Genomic DNA, 26,241 nt, shown 5'->3' on the forward strand with positions numbered 1-26,241 from the left:
AACATAAGGTTTTGATATTAGCGACACAGTGAATGGTACAAGGTACAAACACTTTGTATTAAGGAAAACAGAGACCTCTAGAGGATATACGGAAGCTAACAACAGACAACGGAGAAGAACTACAACTCTCATGATCCTCCGCCTACAGCACGACGCGTCTGCGTCCGACGTCACACTCTGGCTTGTTTTGGCCGTTTGTTTCGATATCCGGCGATCAAACGCTTTCGATGTGCTGGAAATTGTGACTGAGAGGTACGTGCAATTCATGAAACAGTCTTCGTGTGTTGTTGTCTTATTAGAGCTTGTTTACCTTCGCCATTAAGTTGGGATGAAATACCCGGCTAATAATGAAAATCTGTCTTGTTTAAGTGATGTCAGCTGGCGCGGAGGGTTAACGCCAAACAGCTAGCTGAGCCTGGCTAGGGACTTTAGCGAGTACAGATTTGTTTGTTTCTTTTGTCCTGCTGTATATATCACGTATTTAACAATGTCAACGTGTTTTAAAGAGAAAGGAAAACGAACGATCACATTTATAACATCAACAGTGTTTTCAGCACTGCTATATGTGAGATCAGCTAGTCTGTTGTGGACAGGCTATTGGAACTAACGTTAACAGGCTGTGTTTTAAAACCTTTTTGTAAGCTGACTAACGTTACTTAGACAGCACGTTTGGGTGTCACAGGCGCGTTTCATCTGAAACATCATAGATACATTTAAATGTCTGCACACAGACATACACCGTGACAGCACGCATTTAAAATATATAAACATTATTTCTCAAGGACATCAACTCTTCTAACTCTTTTACTTTCAACTGGTTGTCTTGTACGTGAACTCAAGCTAAATAATGGTCATGAATATAATGTTGATGTGTGAATCTGTCATTCTAGGCTACTTTAAAAATGTTTGGAAACTACGTGACATCTTTATCTTATGTGCACGCGCAGCCTCACAGACGTAGCCTATCCGATCTAGTGCATCATTAAAGTCAGCATGAAATCAAAATGGATTGCAGTATTTATTAAAAAGGATTTATCCGTGCGATTTTTTTCTTTTTTAATTCATGCGCCCTAATCTTCAATCAAAATTACTTCCCCTCCTCCTTGCAGCGACAAAAATCCTCTGATGACGTGTTTACAGGCGCGAGAGCGGGGCAACTTGTCACTCATGAAACATACATTTTTTTCTTGTTTTTTGAAGCCATTTCACTCAAATATCCGTCATAATAGGGAAGAAAAGACTATCGCAACTGCTGTTTCATGCTGACTTTAATGAACTATGTCTGTGTTTGGATCAAAACTGTGATGAATGCACCATGTGAAGTAATTAATGTGGGATTATGCTTGTCTCATTTCAGGTTCCTGTGTGTGTGCATGGGTGTTTGTGTGAGAGAGAGAAGGTGGACGACTCAGGGAGTCTGTGTGTCTTATCATGGCTGACGGGTCCAGTGATGATGATGTCATCCACCTGGCTAGTTTCAACACCCATCGCAGTCGAGGTACTAACACTAAGGCTTTATTATAAGGAAGAGTGGCGTTCTGTATGTCCTGACCCCTTTTTTTGGTGTCGTGTTTTTTTTTTTTTTGTCAGCTAAGAAAGTTAGGACGAAGACATCCTACATAACCATATCCTCATCGTCGGATTCTGATGATGAACCTGTCAGATTCGTACCAAATGCCCCTGTTGTGGTCAAGGATGATGAAGAGGAGGAGGAATTGAGCATCTTAGAGGTAACTCTAGCTGCGTTCCAATTCACAGGCTCCTTGTGGAGTATTCACTGCTCCCTACACACTTAGCACAGCATATCTGTTGAATTCATGAGTATGAAAATATAGCCTACTAGTGGTGGGAGTCAGCAGGGACCTGGTGATATGATTTTTATGTCAAATGGGTTATATGAGAAAATTGATAGTCATTCAGAACTGTGATTTATTGAAAAAGACACGAGTAAAGATTGCATCTGCGTGTGGCTTTGATACTTTGCAAAGTTGTTTTTGCTTTTTCGTTTTTGTTCTATAGAAATAATGGTTTGTGCATCAACCTGATTCTACAGCACTTTCTCTAAATGGTGGTCAGTCTCTTAATTTCCTAAAAATATTCATGTAAAATATAGTAACGTAAAATGTTAAGGTGATCATCATAACCCTGAAGCAAAGCCAAAGGGGTTTATTTTGCAATATTGACTGGATGACTGTATGTTATCCTGCTTATTACATGGTTGTTACATTCCAAATCAGTAAATAAATGATCAAATTATAAATTGCTTCTCATATGTATGCTGCTTTGGATAAAAGTGTCAATAAATAAATAAATAAATAAATAAGTAAGTAAGTACATTTATTTGAATTGGGATTATTTGGTTATGTGAGGAGACAGAGACCACAGAGTGCTTTGAGCGAAATGAAACTAGTAAAGCTATCATTATATAAAAATATTACAATGCAGAATGTCACAGTCGACTAGTCAAGTGATTCAAAGAGCTGTCTAATAGACTTGCCATGTATAATAGACGCAATTTGTACGGATTTGAAGATGGAAACATTATGAATGTTTTTTCTGTACTTTTCATACGCAAGAAGCACATTCAACATGCCATGGTAAGAAGCAATATAATGCCTACTTATCAGTGAAAATGTTCTTCATCTGAAGCTACCACTTGATATTGAGAGTAAAATAAGGAAAAACAGCAACAGTGCGAATTATATTTTTCTACATAATTTTTTAGATTAGTTTCTCTGAAGGACCCAAGTTGAGGACATATGGGCAGTTCCTTGATCCACATAGGAACTTTGATGCTCCACTAAAATTTTCATTCATTTTTGGTAAAACTAATCCTCTAAGTGTGCAAATTAATAATTTAATTTCCTTTAATTTTCAGATTCATAAATTTGTAGTTAATTAAAAAAATCAAAGTGTAGCATCAAACTGCCTATTATGTGTAGGCAAATATGTGAAGGTAATAAGACAGAAAAAAGCATAATACCTGTATAACCGATTTGAATGTGCATACTGTACCGAATATGAACATTTTTAATTCTATAGTATCTTGGCAAGTCTACAGTCTAATGTTTTTTAAGTGTGCCTTAAAAGCCCAAATACTTTTTTTTGGACCACTGTTTGTTTTCTGTTCAGTGCTTAAATTTCTAGAAAATGTATGTGCAAGTACTGCAATATAATGTGATGTTCAAATATTAATCATATACATTCTCTTTCCATCTGGCAGCCACAGCCCTCACCTCAACGTGAGCTGATCCGACCTGCAGCCAAATGGAGTGCGAGCACCTTCCCAGGCCAGGCATCTGGGTCCAACAGACATCCTACCAGCGTTCCTCATCCTTCTGTAGTCGTCGCACATCCTGCATTAGGAAACCAAGCCATAGGTGTCTTAACCACGGACCAGAATGCTGTACCCTCGACGTCTAGAGAAAATGCCTTGCACAGACCTTCATTGCCTGTTAAGGACTCACTGCCCATTCATAAGGACCCTTCAGCTAGTGCACACTCAGCGAATCAGGCAAATTCTGTTTTTTCAGCTCCACCCACCACTGTATCAGGTCAGTCAGACTTGCCCCGCAGAATTGAAGTGGTTGTTTGGCCGAGAACTGAAAGGCCCACAATAAGGCCTCGGACGCCACAGGACACTGTGCTTGTAGAGGTCAGACAAAATGAGCAGCCGGCAGCCCCTCTCTCTCCTGCACGTTTCCCCGGACCGGCTGACAACGAGAGGCCTGGGCCGTCAGCACCCAGAGAACCCCTCATACAGCAGGCCCCTGACCGGACGTCCCTTGATAACCTGGTGAAGGGGGTGGTGAGTCTTCTGATTAGCACCTCACGTTATAGTATTCGACTGTTCATGTCCTGCATTAAAGGTGGGGTTTGTTTTCACTCAAATTTTCAGATGGACCTTTTCCCTGATGTGCAGGACGCATATGTAGCAGAACTGATAGAGAGAGGTGACCTGAAAGATTTAAATGTGTAAGCACATGCCTTTTATCTTCTCATTTCTTGCTCAGATGTACTTTGTTCACATGTGATGTTTGTGAGACATCGTTTGGCTTCTTTAACACAGAATATGCAATATATTGTTGGAAAACCCTGATTATCCGAAGAAAGCAAACTCAGTTTTGACACAAAGCAGTGTTCTCCTCGAGACAAATGATTCTGAGACGCAGGTTTGCACTTTTATTTTTTATCAGATATCCATATTTATTTAGTCATAGATATATTGGGTGCTGCTACTATGAATTTATTACATAAAAAAAATAACTAATCTGATATAACTTTTTCTTTGTCATACAGGAAAGTGAAAATTATTTTGATTATTTCAAACTAAAGACTGTTGGCCCAGAGGTTGTCATTCAGGCTGCAGACATGCTGATGGGTGACTTCAGAATGTTGAGCTGTCAGGATATCAAATGGGCCCTGAATTGCCTCAAAGGACACTATGCAATCACACGAAAGGTGCTTATTCATACCTACTAGAATTCTTCTACGAACTCTGTAATCTTTATGTCAGGAGGTTGACATTCAACATCATTCAGTGTCAATAAGTATTGATGAAGCTTGCTGATGTCAGGTGTAGTTATTATACTTAATATTGATTTAAGTTCAACTATTTTGTGTAAAGTTGTGGTCACACTCACATTTACTGTTGCTTGGCAACATTTTGTGAGCGAAATCCAGTATTTTCATGGTAATCTGCATGGTGAAGAATTTCGCCTGGTGGACTTCACTGGCAAAGAAATTTCCCTGTGTGAATTTTGCATCAGATTCAAGTTTGGTAAACTTGACACAAATTCACAGTGCCGAATAATATCAAGCCTCTTGGTTCGGCCGTGACCTCTGTGTGGGTGTAGATTCATAAAATAGCTACGGAGCAAAACTGATGGAAGAAGCGCTCATATTGACGCTTGTCCTCTCAGCCAGTTTTGTATAACACTATATAATGATCCATTAAAAAAGAGGTGGTTTGAAAAGCAGTTGTTTTGGGTTGGTTCATTTGCTAGTTGGCAGAATAGCTTTGGATGTTTATTTATCTTTCATCGTATTTTGTCACATCAAGTCCTGCTTTCTTTCACCTGCAAAATGTCATTTGCTATCATAAAAATGTAATTAAATTTAACACTATTGTATTGGTCATTGGCCAACTGTCTTAAGATATTGGCATTTGCATCAGCCACAGCAAAACCCATATTGTTTTGCTGTATTGTTAGTCATTTGTATGGCATTAATATCTCTGGTATCTCTTGAAGGCCTTATTCGAAGCCCTCAAGAAGTGGCAAGAAAACTCTACTGATCCCTCAGGGAAGAAGAAAAGAAGGAGAGAGCCAAATGAACGCATCTTCATAGACTTCAAGTTTGAGCAGGGTGACTACATATATTTTTGTCCATTGCATGCCTTTCAAATGCAAAGTTAAACCAGGTAAAAGGTGAAATACCCAATTTTGTCTCATTCGTCACAGGTTCTTTTAAACTGGAAAGAAAGATGTACTTTTTGGAGAAGAATCGCAGATGGAGCCGCGGTAACGAGACAACACTGGAGCCGTCTCTTGTGAAAGAGCTGCAGTTCTATGAGCAGAAAGCCAAGGAAATGGCTGAGGTACTTCACACGGCACACTTCTTCAATTTACTTCTGATGGTTCCTCTTGAAACAACCTAAAGAAGCAGGGTTGAGTGGAACTGAGCTGACAGGCTGTTAATTGTTCAAATAATTACCAGGGCTTTTTTCCCGTTTTCAGCACGAAGATTTTCTTTTGGCTTTGCAAGTGAACGAGGAGCAGTATCAAAAGGTGGGTGTGAAGAACCAGTTGTTTACACACTCTTGATGCTCTTGTAATGACGTCAAACCACATCATAAGAAACAAATTACAACTGAAAGAGGCCACATTATGCCCTTTTACAAAGTCTTGATTTTGTTTTTGGGCTCTACTAGAATAGATTTGGAGCTAAACGATCCGTTTAGTTCCTGTCTCTATGAAGCTCGTCACAGGGATTCTAGGGATATAACCGACCGGTATATGTATTCGTCACGGTATGGATGCCACGGCTCGGTGCATACAGTCAGACGACGCATGCAGTCATTCACATGCGATCCACACTCCAGTCCAGAAGGGGGCGTGTGCGGTAATGCAACGCTGTTTGCTAACCATCACAACAGGAAAAAGATCAGAATAAACGTTTAATGCTTGACTTATAAAGTTAAGAGCAGATGAAAAATATGACCTATGCAAGAGTGCATTCTGTTTACTGCTTAGTGCTTAATACACTGAGGTAGGTTGTACTATACCAGAGAATGTCTAATAGGAAGAGAATTGGCACTCTCTGCTACTTCCGGTTTCTGGACTGGCTGCAGTAACGCGTCTCTGTCCATGCGGGGGCGCTCGCAGGCGAGTGCAGAATGAATGGAGGTCTATGGCCATCAAAATCCACTTTTCTCAGGATATCATTTTTTGTCTAGTAATTTGAATGTTGTATTCGAAAGGAGATGCAAAGAAATTACACATTGCTGGGTGTTCGATTTTTTAGAGTCACTTATTTGCTTTAAAAAGTCTTTTAAAATGTCAATGACGTCATACACATCATACGACCAGAGATACTGCTTTACGGCAATCCTTCAGTCACTTTGGTCTTTCGCGCTCTGCACTTTCTTTTCTCTCGAGGCATCGACAACACAGCTGACACAGGTAAATACACGTGCTAGATGAGTTTTTGTTTTGTTTGTTTCTGGTCTCGCTTCGGATGCCACGATGCCATCAAGCTGTATCTCTGGTCGTAATCAGTCCTTCACTGACCAATCAGCGTTCATTAGCAGAATGCTAGCGTGTTACGGGCAACAACAACTCAGCCTGTAAGAAATCGAAAGGACATAAGTACTCGTTCATTCAATTTTCGACCTATAACCCATGTTGAACTTGCAAAACCTACAATCAAATCTGAGATTTCTCAACGGCAATCGGGTGAAAGAGACACATTTAGCCGTCTAGCCCCATAGACTCCCATTCAGATCGCCCGCGATCACCTCCAGTGGAATTCTAATGGAACTGCAACCAAGATCGATACAATGGGGCTAATAGGAAGTGCCAAGGCTCTCCGTAGACGGGCTCTGACTATACCGACCACCTCAGGGGGACTGGTTGGTGGAACAAACTGTAATTTGCACTACCGTCTGTTCAAAATAAAATAAAAGTAACTTAGCATTGTGGATTTGTTGCTTTTTCCTGTAACACTTTAGTTTAGGGTCCAATTCTGTTTATAAGCTTATTATTTGTTGCTAATTACTAGGATATTGGCTGTTTATTAGTACTTATAAAGCACATATTAATGCCTTATTCTGCATGACCTTATTCTAGATTATTCCTACCCAATACCTAACAACCTTACTAACTAATAAGTAGTAATTAGAGGTTTATTGAGGCAAAAGTCTTAGTTAATAGTGAGAATTGGACACTAAACTAAAGTGTGACCATTTTTCCTATTTCCGAGGTTACGTACCGAACTATGACTTCTGTGTACCGTTACACCCCTAGTATATTCCCGGTAGTAAACTCAAGACTACAATCGAGACGTTTGAGGGAGTTCAGAAACAGTGCTTACTCATTTAGAAAATAACTCCCTTTGGAGTGACTATGTGCTTTGTTACTCTGCAGACCCTTTTCATGCTCAAACAGCAGCATTACATTTTTATCCTTTTTAATGGTTTGATTGTTGGAAAATATTGTATAAAACAGACAGTTCCAGTCCAGCTCTAAAATCAGATTAGAGTGACCTCGTTCAGCTTGGTAATGTGTTTTAGATTATAATCCTGAAGTTTGTGATTTGAGAGCATGTGACACTTTTGACCTGTGCCCTTAGGACGGGCAGTTGATTGAATGTGGCTGCTGTTGTGGGGAGTTTGCCTTTGAGGAGATGACCCAGTGCACGGATGGCCATCTATTCTGCAAGGAATGCCTGGTAAAGTACGCCCAGGAGGCAGTGTTCGGCTCAGGACGGGTAAGTCATCTGTGGCTGGATAGTTCGGACATTCGGTCTCCGAGGTTACCTTTGTTTCATTTGAATTGAGTTACTGGAAAAGGCATATGCGGTCACAACCATTATGATGTCATGATGTTTTCAGGCATTGTGCACAGTATTGTTCTTATGTTTTTTAAAAATCCCCTGTATTTTGGTTTCACTTTGCCTTGTGCTTTTAAGGTTCTTCCCAGTTTTTCTCCCATCTTTCTTTCATTTTCATAATCATAAACAAGTTCTAGTATAATTTGTTTGCAGAGTTTGATATTTTATGTCTAATGGAATTAAATTCAATCATACAGAGTGTTTTTAGACACACTAGCATTCAAAAGTTTGGGGTCAGTAATTTTGTTTTTGTTTTTGAAATAACCAAGTCTCTTATGCTTACCAAGGCAGTGTTTATTTGATCAACATACTGTAAAATTAAGGAATGAATCTTTAGCATTATTACTCCAGGCTTGAGTCTGATTTGTCAGAAATCATTCTAATAAGCTGATCTGCTGCTCAAGAAACATTTCTTATTAGTACCAATGTTGAAAACTGTTGTGCTGCTCAATATTTTTGTGAAAACTGTAATACAATTTTTTTTCAGGATTTTTGATGAATATAAAGTTCAAAAGAACAGCATTTTTTTGTAACAGTATAAATGTCTTTTCTTTACTTTTGATCGACTTAACCCTCTGATGGTTTACGGGGTCTTTTTTACCCCAAATGACTTTTGCTCAAATAAAAAAAAATGTTCCCTTTGTCCAAATGGTATGAAACCTTCTACGGCTCTCCACACTTTCTAGATCTACAAAAAAAATCTTTCAGTACAAAAAAATGCTAAACTTTGACAAAAATATTTTATTTTTGTTATAATTGTGATTTTATAATATTTAGATATGAATCCAACTGAATCCAACTTGTGAAAAGATATCTTTCAGGTAGTCAAATAGCAAATAGCATATAGTGGAGCTCTATGGCCATCTAGTGGTTAAAGTGATTTTTTTATTTTTTTTTAAACTGCATTTTCCAAAAAATGGGCATAAATGTTACATTAAACCATTTAAAATGATCCATGTTATCCCCATGAATGAAAGTTAGAAATCTGGGTCTTTTATAAAGTGAATTTTACATCAAATGCTATTTTTTTGTAAAAAGCTTATTTAAATAAATATTTATTTATTTATTTATAGAAATTTAAAAGATATCATAAATTCTCCAAAAACTGCACAAATGTTGAGTAAAAACATTAACAAACAGAATAAAATTACATTTGTAAAAAAAAAAAAAACTATTATCTTGTTACAAAATTAAATGTTATTGTCTGGGGTCTCTGGAGACCCCAAAAAACACGAGTTTAGACATAAATAAAGACCATCAGAGGGTTAAAGCATTAATAAGTGTTGTTTTTAGCAATGATGCATCTAGTTGATCAAATATGAAAGAAAAAAACCCAATACTGAACCCAAACATTTGAACGGTAAGGTATGTAGTTTCAGTGTATATGTGTTGTCTCAACAAACACTCACTGAACTGTTTACAGTTAGTGTATTTGGGTATTTTGGCTATGCATAAAGTAAAAATGGTTCTTCGTGTTTGTTTGCAGTCGGAGTTGAGCTGTATGGATGGGAACTGCACCTGTTCCTTCCCTTCCAGTGAGCTGGAGAAAGTTTTACCTGAAAACATTCTGTGCAAATATTACGAGCGACAGGCTGAGGAGGCCATAGCAGCCACCTGTGCTGACGAACTGGTCAGGTGAGTTAAACACTTTACTTACTCTCATGTTGATCGAAAGCTGTATGACTTTTCTTTATTCGTGAAAGACAAAAGGAGATGTTTTGTAGAATGTCCAGGCTGCTCATTTTCACACAAGGAAAGTAAATCGTAATTAAAGCTGTCAGGCTCCAAAAAGGACAGAAAAGTAGTCCATAGTATACAACTTGTGCTCTGTATTTTCGGGGGGGAAATTAGACAGCCGTGTGATAGCTTTGACTGAGAAAAAGCAATTCAAAACAGAGAAAAAATGACATTCTTCAGATTTAAATGATTCATTGTTTTAATTCCTGACAACATTATTTTGCTCACTTTTTGTTTTTAAGGTGTCCGTTTTGTAACTTCCCAGCACTTTTGGATAAAGGCATTTCTCTGTTCAGTTGCCCAAACCCTCGCTGCAGAAAGGTTAGTGTGTGTGTTTGAGTGTTATGCATCTCTCTTTGCAGTGATCTCTTTATAAAAGTATGGACATGAGCTGGTTCAATTCTCTCTCCCTTTCCACTTCTATTTCTGAGCCCCCGAATGGTGGAATTAGTCAGGTCAGGGGAGGAACAGAGACAGGCATTCATCATGTCTGCTATAAATGTTCAGCACTCTGAACCCTAAACAGAACTCAACAAGGGTTGAGAAGTTCAGCACAACTAGATGAATCAGTATTCCAGTATATCACTGTCTCAACATAACCACAAAAAAGTGGATTATACCTTCAGGAAACGAATCACAAAACAACAACCTGTTTGATACAACCAAGATTTTAGAAAACAGACTGGATATTATCAAGTGTTTGTTACAAGCAGTTAAAGACTAACTTAACTATTTTGAAAACAGCTGAACTACTATTATACTGTTGGAAAATGTAATGAAGCTTTTCCAGTAATAATCGTCTTTTTCTAAGTAGCGACAAAAAACATGACATTGCTGGTTATTGTCACATTGTATTTTCATTCTAACGAATTGGTTTAATGAGAAATTAACTGATTCTATAAATATTATTCACTGATTCATCTTTCTTCATGATAGTGAACTATTTGCTAAATTATGCTGTTTATCACTATGTTATTGGCTTGGTCCACCATGAATATCAGGGAATATCAGGGAATATTTTTTAATCTGATTCTTTCCAGGCCTGGAAAGGTCATTAAAATGACTGAAATCTAAACTTAAATCATGGAAAAGACATGCAAATTTGTAAAGTTTGGGGTCAGTAAGGTACTTATTTTATAAATAAATTAATTTACTTTTCAGCAAAATGTATTAAATTGATCAAAAGTGACCGTTACACTGCAGCACATGTGACACTGAAGTAATGATGTATGAAGTAACATAGTAATGATGCTAAAAATTCAGCTTTGCCATTACAGGAATAGAAAACAGTTATTTTATTGTAATATTTCACCATATTACTGTATTTTTGATTTATAAATGCAGCCTTGGTGAGCATAAGAGATCATTTTTAATGACCGCAAACTTTTGAATGGTAGTGTAGATCATCTTAATTTCTTAAGTGCAGTTGCTTTAAGATGTATATCAAAAACTGGTTAGTTAGGGGTCAAGCACCAAAGGTTTTGTTAGTAGCTTGTAGCTTGACAAGATTCACAGTAGCTTCCCCAACACTGGTTACAACTACATTTGATGTTTTGTCTTTAGTCTTATCAGTGTTGGGCTGTGAGGAATGTATCAGGCAGTGCCAGGATGTTAGTGGATTTCAGCTGCTAGGCAGAACATGTCAAGAACTCTGAACTCACAGTTACTCTCTCAAAAAGGCCTGAGAGGAAGACTTTGAGTACGGTATACAAGTATAATATATTTCTGTGTAAAAATGATTATTTTCAACTTTCAGACCCTCTGTCTGAAATGATCCGTTCTTAAAGGGCGGCTTCTTTGAGGCTCATCAGTAAACGGCCACTGTTATGATTGGCTAACGTCATTGCATAGGAAACCGTATCAATGCCCACTCGCTATTGCACGCGAGTAAGTGTTTTTAAAACACTATCCATATGAAACTCATTTACGGACAAGGTATTATGAAATCATTTACTTACAGTTTGTGATGCAGCTGCTGTCAGATTCAATACAGTTGGCTGCTTTATCTTTCACCAAATATATCTTTGCAAACTCTCCATTACACTGTGTCTCATTTACAAAACAAAATGTTCCCGAACAAACATATAATCCTTCAACGTGATCCGGGACGACATTAAAATAATCCAATTGTTTCCAATACTGGAATTCTTCTTAAGTCGGTGTAAAGATGCAAACAAGCTGTTTAAACTGGATGCGTCAAAGCAAACGTTCATTCACGCTTCCATTTGTCCTGTTGTCGACAGACTCAAGCACGTGGAGTATGTCAGAAATTGAGCACGCATCTGTATACTGTATCCAGTGTAGACAGCATCAGTGATTATAATAGGTTCTATCTGCTTTTGATGCGACGAGACGCTCGCATCCATTGTAGGCAAATGTCAGCCAGTGGGCCAGTACGGTGCGATGATGTGTAACTATGTCTTTGATCTGGAAGTAGGCATGTGAAAATGTATTTGCCCGTGTGATGTCACAGATCCTGCAATATCCTGCAAAATAAAAGCTTTGTTTTTAATGAGTTCGAGTTAAGTTGTAAGCTATCATATGAGTTGTAAGCTATAAAACTTGCTGGATGTTTTAATGGTACAAAGACCACATATATGTCTGAAGATCAAAGCAAATTTGATTTCTCATGTCATGTCTCCTTTAGCTTTTTTAAGCAGGATGTTTAGTCACCATAAAATCTGAATTCTTGTTTTTTTCACATTGTTACACATTGTAACTCAACAGCAAGGAGCGCTAAGTAGTCTGGGAATGTAGGGTGGAAAACCTCAAATGCTGCATTGTCTCTTGCCTTCCCCAACACTCTCTCTGTCTGCAGCTTTATCTTGAAATCCTCGAGCACGCTCCAATCAGTGCATGGACAGCGCTCGCGTAGGCGATTGAAAACGGGTAATCACTGTTAATCTATTAGGGAAGCAAGCACAAGGAAAGAAAGAGGCACATAGATTCTCCAGTAACACTCCTCACATGAATAACAACAAAAACTAAATATTACTACACTCCTGGATGTAACGATAGACATATGATAAAGTAGGGTTTTAGGCACAATAACCTGAAACATGCTTTGAGATCAATGTTATAAGATTGGCCGTCTTGAAAAGACTTGAATAGCCCACCATCAGGCATACGTAACATGGTACTTTTGTGTTTCCTGTAGTATACCAGTTGTCCTCTTGGTGGCGTTCTTGTTCTATAATGGCAGTGCAGTTTTGTTGTTACACACATCTGCTGCTGATTACACGCTCAACCCCGCCTCACTTCTGCAGCAGCTCACAGCAGGACGGGAGAGGGGGGCAGGGGAAGCCACTCGGACGCCCATAACTTTGGCCTTCCTCTCGGTACCACTGATGGATTAAGTGTGCTTAGGACCTCCTACCTCCTATACATCTTTCTCCTGGTGGTGTCACAGGACTGGAGAGGGAAATTGAGAACAGTTGTGTGGTATGATTTCATAATGTGACCCACTTTCACTTCCTCTTTCTGGCCCTCAGTGTGGCATTCCTATCGAGATGGAGAACTGGGCTCTCTTGCACAGCAGTCCTTGACTTGGCCAGCATCATGAGAACTTTTCCAAAGCCATGCTTCTCTGGAACAAATTTGTTGGAGAGATAGTCTCTATAAAATGACACCTTCCTGATATAGTGTATTATAGTGAGCATATAGGTAGTGTTGTGGCTTAGTGGTTAAACATCTGGGTTTTGGTACCTGAAAGGATGTAGGTTTCAGAGGGTTGATCTATGAACAATCACCTTTGAATGCAAGCTTGTCTCTTGATAAAACTGCCACAAACTGTCATAAAAACCTTAAGACACTGCACTTAATAGAGCACAGTGCTAAATGTCTTAGACCACTAGGTAAAATGAATATAAATAGTGTTAAATTTGCTTTCTATAATTAGATATTACCTATCTTAAATATTACTTTTTTTGCATTATAATTTTTCTTTTGTGTTTTCTTCAGAATTCCATGTGGCAGCAGATTACATTTCTGTAGAAATAGAAACTTCTGATGGTAAATTTTCCACTGAAGTAAAAGTCGTTGTGAAACCGTCAACTAAAAAAAAGAAACATCTATTACATCATTGAGGCTCAGACTCTCATTCTTAAGGTGTAGCTTCATTAGCAAAATTTTTATATAGGTATATGTATAAAGGTATATGAAATATGATGCTCAGCTCACATAGAAGTCACTTTCAAACCAAGCAGCTTTCTGTTGGTCAATGTGGCAAATTCACATGACCCACTTGAACCTGCAAAATCTGCATGGGGAAATCTTTACACCCTTGCATGAAATTCGCATGTGGATTTCTATTGAAATGACTGGATTTCACCTGTGAAAATATGACGAGCACTGTAAATGTGACCACACCTTTAGATTTTCGACTTAAAGGGATATTTCACCGCTGGAAAGATGAATGTGTATTTAAATTGGGTCATTTATGTAGTAGAAATGTGAAATTATTTTAGAAGTTGGTGCCTTCTAGACTGAGAAAAGCCAGAAAATGTATTTTTGGCTCATGTGGCTAAAAGACAACAACTCCCAGAATGCACTTGCTTCGCTGCCCTATGAGGCCACTCCCAAGCCACGCCTACCGGTTACAGAGGGCAGTATTGGAAGCAATTATACAACTAGGCTACTAGTCGACTCGAAACTGAAAAGACGCCGTTTTATCGTGAGATCCCACCCCCTATGGGCGGGTTGAAAACATGCGGAACGAGCTCCTTCTACTGGCTGTAGTCTCTAGCCTCTGGCCAAAAAAGCCTCCAATGACGCAAAATGACGATTTTTGCGTCCGCGGAGGGTTTTTCCCAGACACACCAATACAGAAATCTCTCGTCTCAGGGGGACATGAGGGAGGGAAGCACGGTCAATCTAAAATACTACCGGGTTTCTACTGATCCAAAGCTTAATGCTAATCAGTGAAGTATCCCTTTTAAGTCTTTATAATACAGTTCTTTTTGCCATTTTAAAAAGCCCTATTGATGCACCTGTACTCTGAATATTGAGGGTCTTCCCGTCTGTGTCTGTGACGGTTATGTGCCTGCTCTAATCATTGTGTATGGAGATGTTTGCAGCTGTCCACCCACATATGTCCATGGTAGGAACAGTCGGATGTGAAAAAACTCTGGAGTCCCAGTGCCCCATTAATGACTTCAGTGCTCGTGTTTCAGCACACAAGTTTTTCCCTCCTGTCACTTTCACTTCTGATGTCCCATTTGTTTGTGATGTGGTGAGGAGACGTCCTCTCCTCTGCTCCTCTCTTTCGTCTCTTTTCCCTAGGTGAAGATGAAAGTTGTATAACTGACACACTTTTCCCTCTCCGCTACCTCTGTGGCTCCACCCCTCATAGTGAATGCAGGACACTCATTGGCTAGACCCAGATCCTTCAAATTTGAAATGTGGTACAGTTTATATTTGACCCAGATTTTACTTTTTGTTTTTTCTTAGGTTTTCACATTTCAAAAAATGCATTTTTCTCATTGTGATTGGTTAGTTGTGGCTTTCACATGCTGATCTAGCAACTTTCCCTTCTCTCTGGCTCAATAGACTGACTTTTGTTTGCACTTTATTTTCCATGTATCCATGTTCTCAGTTTTACTTTGATAGATTGTAGCAGCTGCAGCATGTTTTCTATAATTCATGGATTTGTGCAAGAGTTCAAGAGTTTTAGTAAATATTAAATATTTTTACTGTAACTTTCATATAATCCAACATGTTCAAAAGTTTGAGATTGCTCAAATTTGTTAATATCTTAAGTCTGTTATGCTCACCAAGACAGCATTAATTAATTAATTAATTAATTGATTGTTAAAAAAATAAACCATTGTGTTTTTTTTGGAAACCATGATAAAAAAAAATCAGGATTTTTTGATGAATTGGAAGTTCAAAAGAGCAGCATTTATCTGAAATAGCTATATACATGTCTTGGCTCTCACTTTTGAGCAATTTAATGAGTCCTTGCTGAACACATGTATTGATTTCTTTTTTGTTTTTTAATCTTACTGACCCAAACTTTTTAACCGTAGCATATATAGTATATATTCTGCTCTGGATTGCATTCCATCCAACAGATCCAGTTCAGACATGCTGCATACTAGTTGAGTTTATAGGGAGCTGTGTTTGTTCAGCCCTGCCTCATTGTACTTATCATGAGCCAAACCCTCAAATTATGAGCGTTTCATTAAAAACACTTTTGTGTTCTAGTTTTATGATATGTTGCCATGGCTTAGGGATGGTTGTGTGTGTGTTAGCACACGCTTTGGGTGCGTCGCTGTGTCCCTGAGGCTCATCCAGGCCCGTGCTTCTCCAGAACAAGCAGCCCCCCAATCAGATGCTCAGCAAATCTCCTCTTCTGCCTTATAAGGCCTGCTGCTGCTGCTCGCCTGTTCAGGAGAGAAGGACTGAGCTTATTCACAGAGTGCCTCAACAGATGTTGCAACAGTTCACACTCTGTAACTAGCTTATGCTGTTTTAATTTGGAGAACTAGTCGCGCATGCACTGGAATAGGTCTTGTTAGCTGCATGATTGACAAAAAATCACAATGTTATTTATTTGCTTTGATATTGCCATTTAAGATGATTAGAATTTACAACAAAATGCTTTTATTCTATATGATACATTTGTACATGCAATAATTGATGTTCCCATCTCATTATAAACACTAAATACATAAGTTCATGTGACAATTTGTGTCCCGAAATTGGACGCAAACTCAAAGACCTACAGCCAGCTGCGACAAGCCCCTTAAAGGGATATTTTTTTTTACACCATTTTATTTTTCTGAATTAAAACATACATGTACATTACCACCTTTAAAAGTAGGGTAAGCAATTTCGGAGAGGCTAGCAATAGCAAGCTAGCTTTGAAAGCATTAGATCGCACCATCCCTTCAGACCGTCTGCAAAGCCACGTCGTCTTCAAAACATCAATGCACACAGCAGACGAGACGAGAGACGGCGTTATATCACCTCATGTCTCAAAGGACATGACGATAATAATGAACGTAAACCACTTACAGAGCTCGGACTTTTACCACCTGACTGCTGTAGATTAATTTTGTCATTGATAATGTTGACATAGAAACGCATAAATCCGAGTCTGAGGACGTGAACATCCCCGGGTAGAACGTCAAGGGTTGCCATCTTGTAATTATGGTTATGACATGGTGTGAACGCAGCATAAGCTGCTAAACTGTAAAAGGCGGCTGCTGTTTGTTTTTGCGGCGCTCAGTGACTTTCTCTACAACTCTGCATTACGGAGCGCGCTGATGACGTGTGATGTCCGCACATGCAGGGTGCGCGGAGGTATAGAAATACATACGTGGAGTGGCAGGAAGGACATTCTTTAGGCCTTATGTGCCAGAGAAACGAGGGCGCCGCCATCTTTAGAATATTGTCTTTGAACTTCCGGTTTTGTGGTCGCTCTGTATATTTCTATGCCATTGCTGTCCAGGAGTAATTCGCTTTTGAAGTGCATTTACTTAATGTAAAGTTAACGAAAGTTATCATGAGATGTCTTAACAAATGTCAGTAGACCGGGAAGATTTTAAAACGAGTTGTTCATTCATAAATACGAAAGATCGCTGTGAAAATACAGACAGGAAGACAAAAGACAACGAGCGCAGCGCTGAAAAGGGGCGGGGCTACATAAGGTCTATGGTATCATTGCATTTGAACTAAATGCAATGATTGTACGACCAAAGTTGTTAATGAACAGTCCTTCTACAGCATTTAATAATCTTTAGTTAATGTTCATTTTAACATTTACTAATACATTATTAAAATAGAAAGTTATATTTTTTGTTACTCACTAGAACAAGATGTTGTTACTGATAGGCTTATAGTCCGATTTAGATGGTTCTGATTGGTCAATGCATTCTTATGCATAACTGACATATTTGTGATTGGTTACAATACTCAGCCACAGCAAAGAAAGAAGCAAATAATATTTTGATGCCTTGTCAAGTAGACCTAAATAAAAAGGGCTTGTGGCTTCTCTTCTGAGGGGATGTGGCTGTGATATGAAAGCTGAGTCCACCAGATGAATGGACTGTTTACACAAAAATATGTTCAGCCAAGATAAAACTAGCGTGACTACCTAGAACTGTGGTTCGGGTTATAAGGTTTCAGCTTAAATGAGAGGTATACACACAGCGATTAACAGGAAATGGAGAGTTATGTGTTTTGTTGAATCAGATTTATGTTACAAGAATGTGCGGCATGACCCCAATTGTCACCCTAGGCTTGTTTTTCTGAGATAAAGACTTGCCGTTAAAGCCGTTTAACAGCGCAGATGCTGTTTTTCCAGTTTGTTGTGGTACTTTGATCGCTGTGCTAGATGTCACCCATCTATCTTTATTACACAAAATAGACCCTTATACAGGCGCAGGCGAAAGCTACATGCATCCTGTGTGGGTAAAAGGTTCCTGTGGTTCATCTGCAACAGTATTATATATCTTCAAAGTCACATTTTTTCCGCTCATTAGATATATCACCCTGTGCAGCGCTCGGTGTTGATTCATGGCACACACTAGCCAGGCTGCCTGATGTCTTTTCCTGCAAGAACTTTTTTTGTTGTTGTTCATTTCTGTAGAAATTTTTGATAAAAAAGGTTGGATGACAGTTTACATATCGTGATGTTAATGGGGCTATAAATGTCTCTGGCTGCTCATAAACTCCATAAATTACACACTTGCTGTGAAGGAATCTGCAGTATTTGCCAACAGAGATAAGCCGTTGCATAACTGTGTGAATCTGAGGCTGACCCCACCCTGTGTCTGAGAGTGTGCGCCCTGTTGATCAGGAAGTGTCAGCCTGGCCTTGCAAGGTATACTTTGTACCAGGAAGCACTGTTTAAAGTGATGTCAGTGTGATGTCACCGCTGTATTTTTAGTCGCATATATAAACGAAGGTACCAGTGTGTGTTCGCACCTCTGACTGCGAGAGTCACCTCAACTGAAGAGTTGCAGTCACTTCCTGTTAACTTCTTTTCTGTGTGTATACATGCAATTCAGTGACAATCACATTAATCGATGGTTAAAGATAATTTAGGAGATTTAAAATATGATGCCTATAACTTTTGTAAAAGTAAAACTTTGAAAATTATTTTTTTTTTTTTTTTTTAAATAAGGAAATAGTCACATTAGCTGATGAATGAATCTTAATCTCCAAATTGCATTTTTATTCTTTGAAGGGCCAGTTACAGTTAAAAACATCATTGTGGTCTCACATAGCCGTTTGTTATCAAGTCAGACTTAATTAGAATGATAAAGAATCATGACTTAAAATGTGTTGTAAAGTTTTTAGAAAATAATCAGAATGAGCTTTATTCGCCAAGCTAAGAAGTTTCACACAAGGAATTTAAACAAATCTTGTTGGCGTCTAGAAACCCAATGCCGCTAAAGCCATAAGTCTAACCATGTTCTATTTCAAATTTTGAGAATGATATCTCAAACTCTGGGTTTTCTAAAACAATCTGTTAAACGTTGTTTGTTGACCCTCCCATGCTGTGCTGTTGTGCTCCACTAGGGGGCAGTACAATACTGTAATACTATAGGTCACATGTCTTCATGCGTCACACTTCATGGCTATTGTCTGGCCTGATGTCTGCATCGTTCACCATTTCCATTGTAGTTTCTGATACAGCTTTTTCACAACAATACTGTTGAATGATTATTTATGTTTTTTAGTTGTTGTTTTTTACAACATTCAGCCTGAGGCTAGATTTCATTACTGTATTTCTGAGGAAGCCACTTTGCTGGTGTAGCTCCTCATATAGATATATTTCCCACTTAAGATGACGCCCAGAGGACAGGAGCAATTGTTCTGATGTTTTCTGCATCACTAACCTGTCATTTATCATCTGTCACTGTCATTAATATTCAGCTTTATCTTTAATTATTTATGCTAATGGAATTTGTTACCAGGCAACACTGGGTTATGGGATTAGAGTTGAGACTCGGTGGATAGTGGCCACATGTGCCTCTTCTCCATCAGTGGATCTCTTTCTCTGGTTGGTACAGACTGAGGAGGAAGGGGCTGGATCCAGTAAAGCATCTGCACGAAACAACTAATATTTTTCACGAAACTTCAGCTAGTATTTATCTCAAAAAGGCAGGCATCTCTGCTATTTTGGAATGTTTATACTTTGCTGCAGTCCATACTGGGTTGTCAAATGTGATGGACCATAGCAATTTCAGATGTCCACTGCCTCCTAATGTTTTGTAATAGCTATGTCTGTGCCTGTGAAATGCGTAGGCGTTTACATGGTCTTCACGCTCTTAATGTTTAGCTGCATGTTGCACTCAGTTGTCCTTTCCAGTCAGTTGAAAGGCAAAGCATTGTGGGCAGGCATGGCTAAAGTGGAACAGATGAAAATGTTGTTCCTAGGCAACCAGACAGCCGACAAATGAATCACATCCAAAGTGGAGGGCAGGGATCTGTGGACCCTCAGTCTGCGGGAGCTGCTTTCTGTCAAGTTAACAACGAGCTCTGATTCAAAATTTAGATTACTTTGTTTTAATGAACAATTCTATGGCTTTTAAATGTACAGTCATATTCCAGGCCCAGGATACTCCTTTATTTGGATTGTTTGCTAAGGCAAGCTATTGCACATACTTACGATTAGGGATGTTTACAAACCTCTAACCTTAAGTGTTACACTTATACATGTGACTAATCCTTTACCGTTTATTCTGTTGAGATGTGGGTTTCTAAGCCATCAGACCTACCATTTTCACCTGGTGTGCAGTCAAAATGGCCGAAAATCCCATAGACTTGCATTGAAAGAGGAATGTGTGCCATATCAAGGGACCCAAATGTCAAAGGCCCTGTTTACACCTGCTATTAAGATGCGTTTTGGTCAGAAGGGTCATGCCCACAATACTAGCAGATTATACAGGACTAGGAAGCAATATGCACCTCTGAAACAATGCAAGGAACACTGTCTCCTTCCGTATGCACAAACAGAGGTGACCGAGCAACAGAAACTTTTTTCCCCCCACTGGATGAATGAAGTGTAGTCCAGGTGTTTCTCGTTCCACTCTGCATTTCGATTGTGATCAATAACACAGATGCTTGTTTGTGTTCCCTTCCTCAGGAGAGTTGCAGGAAGTGCCATGTGGTGTGGAAGGAGCATGCAGGAAAGACCTGCGAGCAGGTGATGGAGAGGGACGAGATCCGGCTACGGGTGGCCTTGTAAGTGCCCGACTGAAAACTCTTAGCATAGAGCAAGCTTGTTAATAATGCATCCGTGCACTATTGAGGGCACTCGGTAGTGTAGTGAACCACCTGGGAGATCATTAGCATTAGCCTGATGCTGAGTCAGCCGTCGTTTCCCCAGGCCTTTCTCATGGCACACTAAAACACTCGCTGTATTTGACGGATTCCCTTGAGTGTTATGTTTGCAAATACACATCATCCAGAGCTGCCCCTATGCACAGCAGGCATTCATGAGGAAGTGTACTGGAGCACGAGTGTCTGTCTAAACTGAGGCAGCCTATCACTGTTGGTCAGTCTCTAAACTGGACAGGATATGATCGCCTGCTTTCCTTCCTGTCATTGGATAGGTCATACACATGGATCAAACAAAGACTGTGTATCCTGTTTACCCCAACCCTTTTCTTTTGCCTACATTTATAGAGGCAGATAAAAAATAAAAATAAACTAACTGAGAGAATGAATTACATATGGTGTCACAATGGCCGATTGTGTTTTCACATCGATACGATTCAGTGAGATAATCTCTTATTGAAGAGATTGCTTCAGTACCAGTATGCTTGCTGTCTATATGTAGCTAGTGAACAGCAGCTTTCTACTTAGGCAGCATCCTTAACTGAAATGAAACGCATTAAGCTCATTTGTAATGCTCCTCATAGGCAGCAATACAAACAGAGCTATTCATGTGAAGCACAAAATAGTTTGATGTTTGCATGTTGCTAAGCTAACGATGCTTTGCAAAATACATGAATTTTCCATAATTTATGAAACCATGCTTTCCCGCCATTGATTATTTATTTTTATTTTTTAATCTGCTGGGGAAATAATTAAGAGTAAGTTTTCAATGTAACACTTTTTTTTTATTTTGAATGGAAAAACTTGTACATTTATATGACCTTTCTTAGTAATGCTTTACAATAAGGTTCCATTCGTTAACATTAGTAAACTACATTAGTTAACATGTACTAACAATGAAAAATACTTTTAAAACATTATTATTCATGGAGCCCTGCATGTGACATGCGGACAAAACAATATATATCATTGCTACAAACTAAGAATTTGTTCCCTCGTTTTAGTAAATAGTTCGCATAATATAATTCATTCCCTTGTTTTAAGTAAATCATGCGAACAATATATTAATTCCCTCGTTTTAAGTAAATCGTTGGTACAACATAATAAATCCCTCGTTTTAAGTAAATCGTGCGCACAATATAATATATTGTGCGCACTATTTAGTAAAACGAGAGACCTAATTATTATTTTGTGCGCATGATTTACTTAAAACAAGGGAACGAATTAGTAAAACATGGCCAAGATTTACTAAATTGTAAATTAGTAATTCGTGGGAACAATTTGTTTAATTTGTGGCCACGATATACATATTTTTTTCCGGCATGTTATGTGCAGGGCTCTGTAATAAGTATTATTAATCTTAGTTAATGTTAATTTTAACATTTACTTGTACATTATTAAAATCAAAAGTTTTTTATATATATATATTATTATTACATTATTTAATAAACCTGATCTAACATGAACTAACAATGAGCAGTTGTACTTAAGAAACATAAAAAAATACTGCAACAAATGTATTGCTCATTGTTAGTGTTAGTTCATGCGTTAACTAACTTTAACTAATGGGAGCTTATTGTAAAGTGTTTTGATAAATTTTTTTTTTTTTTACACTGAGCTTATAGCACTCCATTCTGATTTAGAATTTAAAGCAACATTGTATAGGCAGGCAGCTCACTAGGTTTTGAAACAGAGCTTTCATATAAACCTGAACACATATGTCATTTGTTTTATGGCCAGTGAGGAAAAAATGACCGCTGCCCGTGTCAGGAAGTGCCACAAGTGTGCCACAGGTCTGGTGAAGTCAGAGGGCTGCAACCGAATGTCGTGTCGCTGCGGCGCCTTCATGTGCTACCTCTGCCGAGACCCTATTAACGGCTACAACCACTTCTGCCAGCACGCTCGCTCGCCCGGTGCCCCCTGCCGACACTGCAAGAAGTGCTCGCTGTGGACGGACCCCACGGTAAATCTCACACTTTACACCTCAGCATGAGATCATCCTTGTAAAACAGCAAACACCTTTAGTTTCTATACATCCATTCGGTTTACAACAGGTTTAACATCCTCCTGTAAAATATCTTCAAGCCTTTTGTTAACAACCCAGAGGGTATTTGCACTTGGGTTACACAAGGTACACAGAGTACTCCTGTTACACAACGTACTTCCTGCTCCTCCTTTTTGAGCCTTATTTTGGAATGGAATTGTAGGTGTTAATTTTGTAATTCAAATCACATCATTTGCATTGATTTTAATTTAATTTATTTTACTTTTTTTAATTATGACTTCTATTTGATTTAAAATTAATAGACAAAAGCTTTAAACAGACATCACAATACGTTTACATTTTAATTGCATTATTTTTTTAAATAATGCCCTAAATGTGATACATTGATAGTGTATTCATTGTAAGAGTAATTTGGTCTTAGGATAAACACCAGGTGATATGTGGTGTAATGGCTTTGTGTCAGCTTTGTATACAGGGCTTTTCAGAGTTTAACACATGAGAGGTACGTCAGTGAAACATGTTTGTCTCATGTATGTTGATGGATTGGTAACTGCAGTATTCATGCATTAGCACCATCAAGTATTTGCCTCATTGCTTCTGCATCTTTATCACTCAGTACTATGATGACTAAAGCACAAATTGCTCATTCATTATTGACAACACACTGAGAATTTTCCCATTTATTAATCATAAAAAGTTGTTAGAGTACATTCATAGTAGATGGCACAATAGTTTAAGACATCCTCCTATCGCCTACTTTTATCGCCTACATTTTGCTCAAAATGATTTTTAAGATGTATTAATTAAAAAAAAGTTATCTAATACAATGTCCAGACTCATTTTCCAGCCTAGCTTTCAGAAATGTTTCTGCTCATGTAAATACACATGTAACACACATCATATCTAACCCGATTAATCAATGACTTAAAAAAACATCATGCATTTATAGAACTTTTTTTATCAGTTGTTAATTTTTTAACTGTGGATTTTAAAGGGATAGTTCACCCAAAAATGAAAATTCTGTCATTTACTCACCCTGATGCTGTTCCAAGAATGTATGAGTTTCTTTCTTCTCAACACAAAAGATGGACATTTTAAAGAATGTTGGTAACCAAGACAGTTGATGGCACCCATTGACATCCATAGTATATATATTTTTTGTCTTCTATGGAAGTTAGTCGGTGCCGTCAACCGACTGGTTACCAACATTCTTTAAATTATTCAACAGAAGAAATAAACTCATACAGGTTTGGAACAACTTGAGGGTGAGTAAATTATGACAATATTTTGATTTTTGGGTGAACTATCCCTTTAAATATAATTCAGCTAAAAACAAAAATAAGAATAGAAAAAAAAATTATATATATATATATACTGTGTGTGTATATATATATATATATATATATATATATATATATATATATATATATATATATATATATATATATATATATATATATATATGAGTATATTATATTATATATTTGGGCTTTTAGTTAGGGGCAAAAGGGGATCGGCGGATCGCCATAAAGGAAAGGGGTGTGCTGGATTTATAACACGACAAAATGAGAGTATCATTGGAATATGGAATAATGATAATTTTGTCTCGATTACCTTTTTTTAAATAATCGTTGGAATCCAAAATCAAGCAATCGCTCAGCTCTACTCCTCACCATAAAAGGAGGATGAGAAGCTTCATAAGTTCAGACTTTGTGCATAATCTACATGATAAGTTTGAATGTAGGTTAACTTAAATTGGATTGGAGAGATAGTTTTTGTATTTGATGTGTGTTGTTACCATCCAATTCTGCTAGCTGTTCATGGGAACAATAAAGTCAGGGTTTGGAACGACGTAAGGATGAGTAGAGGGCAATGGAATTGTCATTTTTGTCAATTGTATTATTGTGATCGCTAAGCAGTGAGAATAATTGAGAAATCCTTTTCCGGTTGATCCAGTCGTTTCACTAATTATCCGATTAAGGCATTTGAATCCTGTTTTTGTGTGAAGAATGCAGTCAGGGTGCCGTCCTGCTGACAGCCCGGGGGCTGCAATTACCCCTCCTTTCAGAGCCGTGCCTAATCACCTGGCACCGTACACTAGGCTAACTGGTGAACTTGAGCTGTTTTGTGTTTGACCGATGAAGTGGACTCCTCCCAAGTTCATCTGATTTCCCGTTTTTGCCAAGGTCTGACGTGGACGTTGGCATGAGATTGTTTCTGGCGGGGTTTGCTGGTCTTTCTGCATGATTGAACAATAACCGGAGAGCCTGATTACTGTGCCCTTTTTTTTTTCTTTTTTTTTTTTGAAAGGCTTTTTTGTTTTCTCCACTTTTGTATCTCTTCTGCCCCTCTCATTTACTGTGTCTTTTTCAATCCACAGCAAGATGATGAGCGAATCATTCAGGAGATTCAAAAAGAAGGTGAAGCGGAGTTAAATAAGAAGACCAATCAGTCAGGTCAGTGTTCCTAAACTGGATAACTTTAGTCGGCCACCTAAACCCAAATCCTGTCAAATGATATTCTGTAACCTCTCCCTCAGAAACCACAGGGAAGCGAGTGGGTCCTCCCCCCGAGCCCATCCCAGCGAAGCGCCCTCGGGTCACAGTGCAGGTCCCCAACGCAGCTCCTCAGGCCGTACGTGCCCCTCTGCTCATCCCCCAGGTCATGCTACCCGGGCCGCAGCAGCATCTTTTCCTTCAGCCCATTCCAGCCCCCTACGTGCCCCCGTTGCCCAACCTCCCTCCAGTAAATTACAACCCACGTAACATGAACTTTGACTTCAATATGCCTATGCACTATGGACCACCGCATCGCTTCTTTCAAAGACCTCTTTGAGGACACCATGGTACAGAGAGCCACATTCAAACTACTAAAAAAAAAAAAAGATTCCAAGATTCTGTCTTAACCGTTAGCCCTCGCTGTTTTTTTTCTACGTATTTTGTAACCAGAACCAAACTGATTTTTCTGGAGAGTTATAAGGACGCCTGTTGGCTTCTTTGTTGAAAGTCATTTTTTTGAACAACATACTGAGTGAATAATATGAACGCCTGTTAGTTTTCAGATGAATAAAACAAAGTACTTGATTTAAATTTAAA

The 26,241-nt window shown here is 38.6% G+C and overlaps 1 protein-coding gene across 1 annotated transcript; it reads left to right on the top strand.

Moving 5' to 3' along the window:
* Positions 1-121: 121 nt before the first annotated feature.
* Positions 122-26,241, top strand: rnf216 (ring finger protein 216). Its single transcript, XM_082189212.1, has 17 exons — positions 122-252; positions 1,358-1,498; positions 1,591-1,730; positions 3,224-3,808; positions 3,899-3,975; positions 4,070-4,172; positions 4,300-4,461; positions 5,253-5,367; positions 5,463-5,599; positions 5,739-5,789; positions 7,852-7,989; positions 9,599-9,747; positions 10,092-10,170; positions 20,948-21,045; positions 22,882-23,104; positions 25,527-25,602; positions 25,686-26,241. The coding sequence occupies exons 2-17, from the start codon at positions 1,432-1,434 to the stop codon at positions 25,979-25,981; spliced, it is 2,496 nt and encodes an 831-aa protein (XP_082045338.1). The 5' UTR covers positions 122-252; positions 1,358-1,431; the 3' UTR covers positions 25,982-26,241.

Source organism: Leuciscus leuciscus (assembly GCF_965113295.1).
Source record: "Leuciscus leuciscus genome assembly, chromosome: 1".
Lineage (NCBI taxonomy): Eukaryota > Metazoa > Chordata > Actinopteri > Cypriniformes > Leuciscidae > Leuciscus > Leuciscus leuciscus.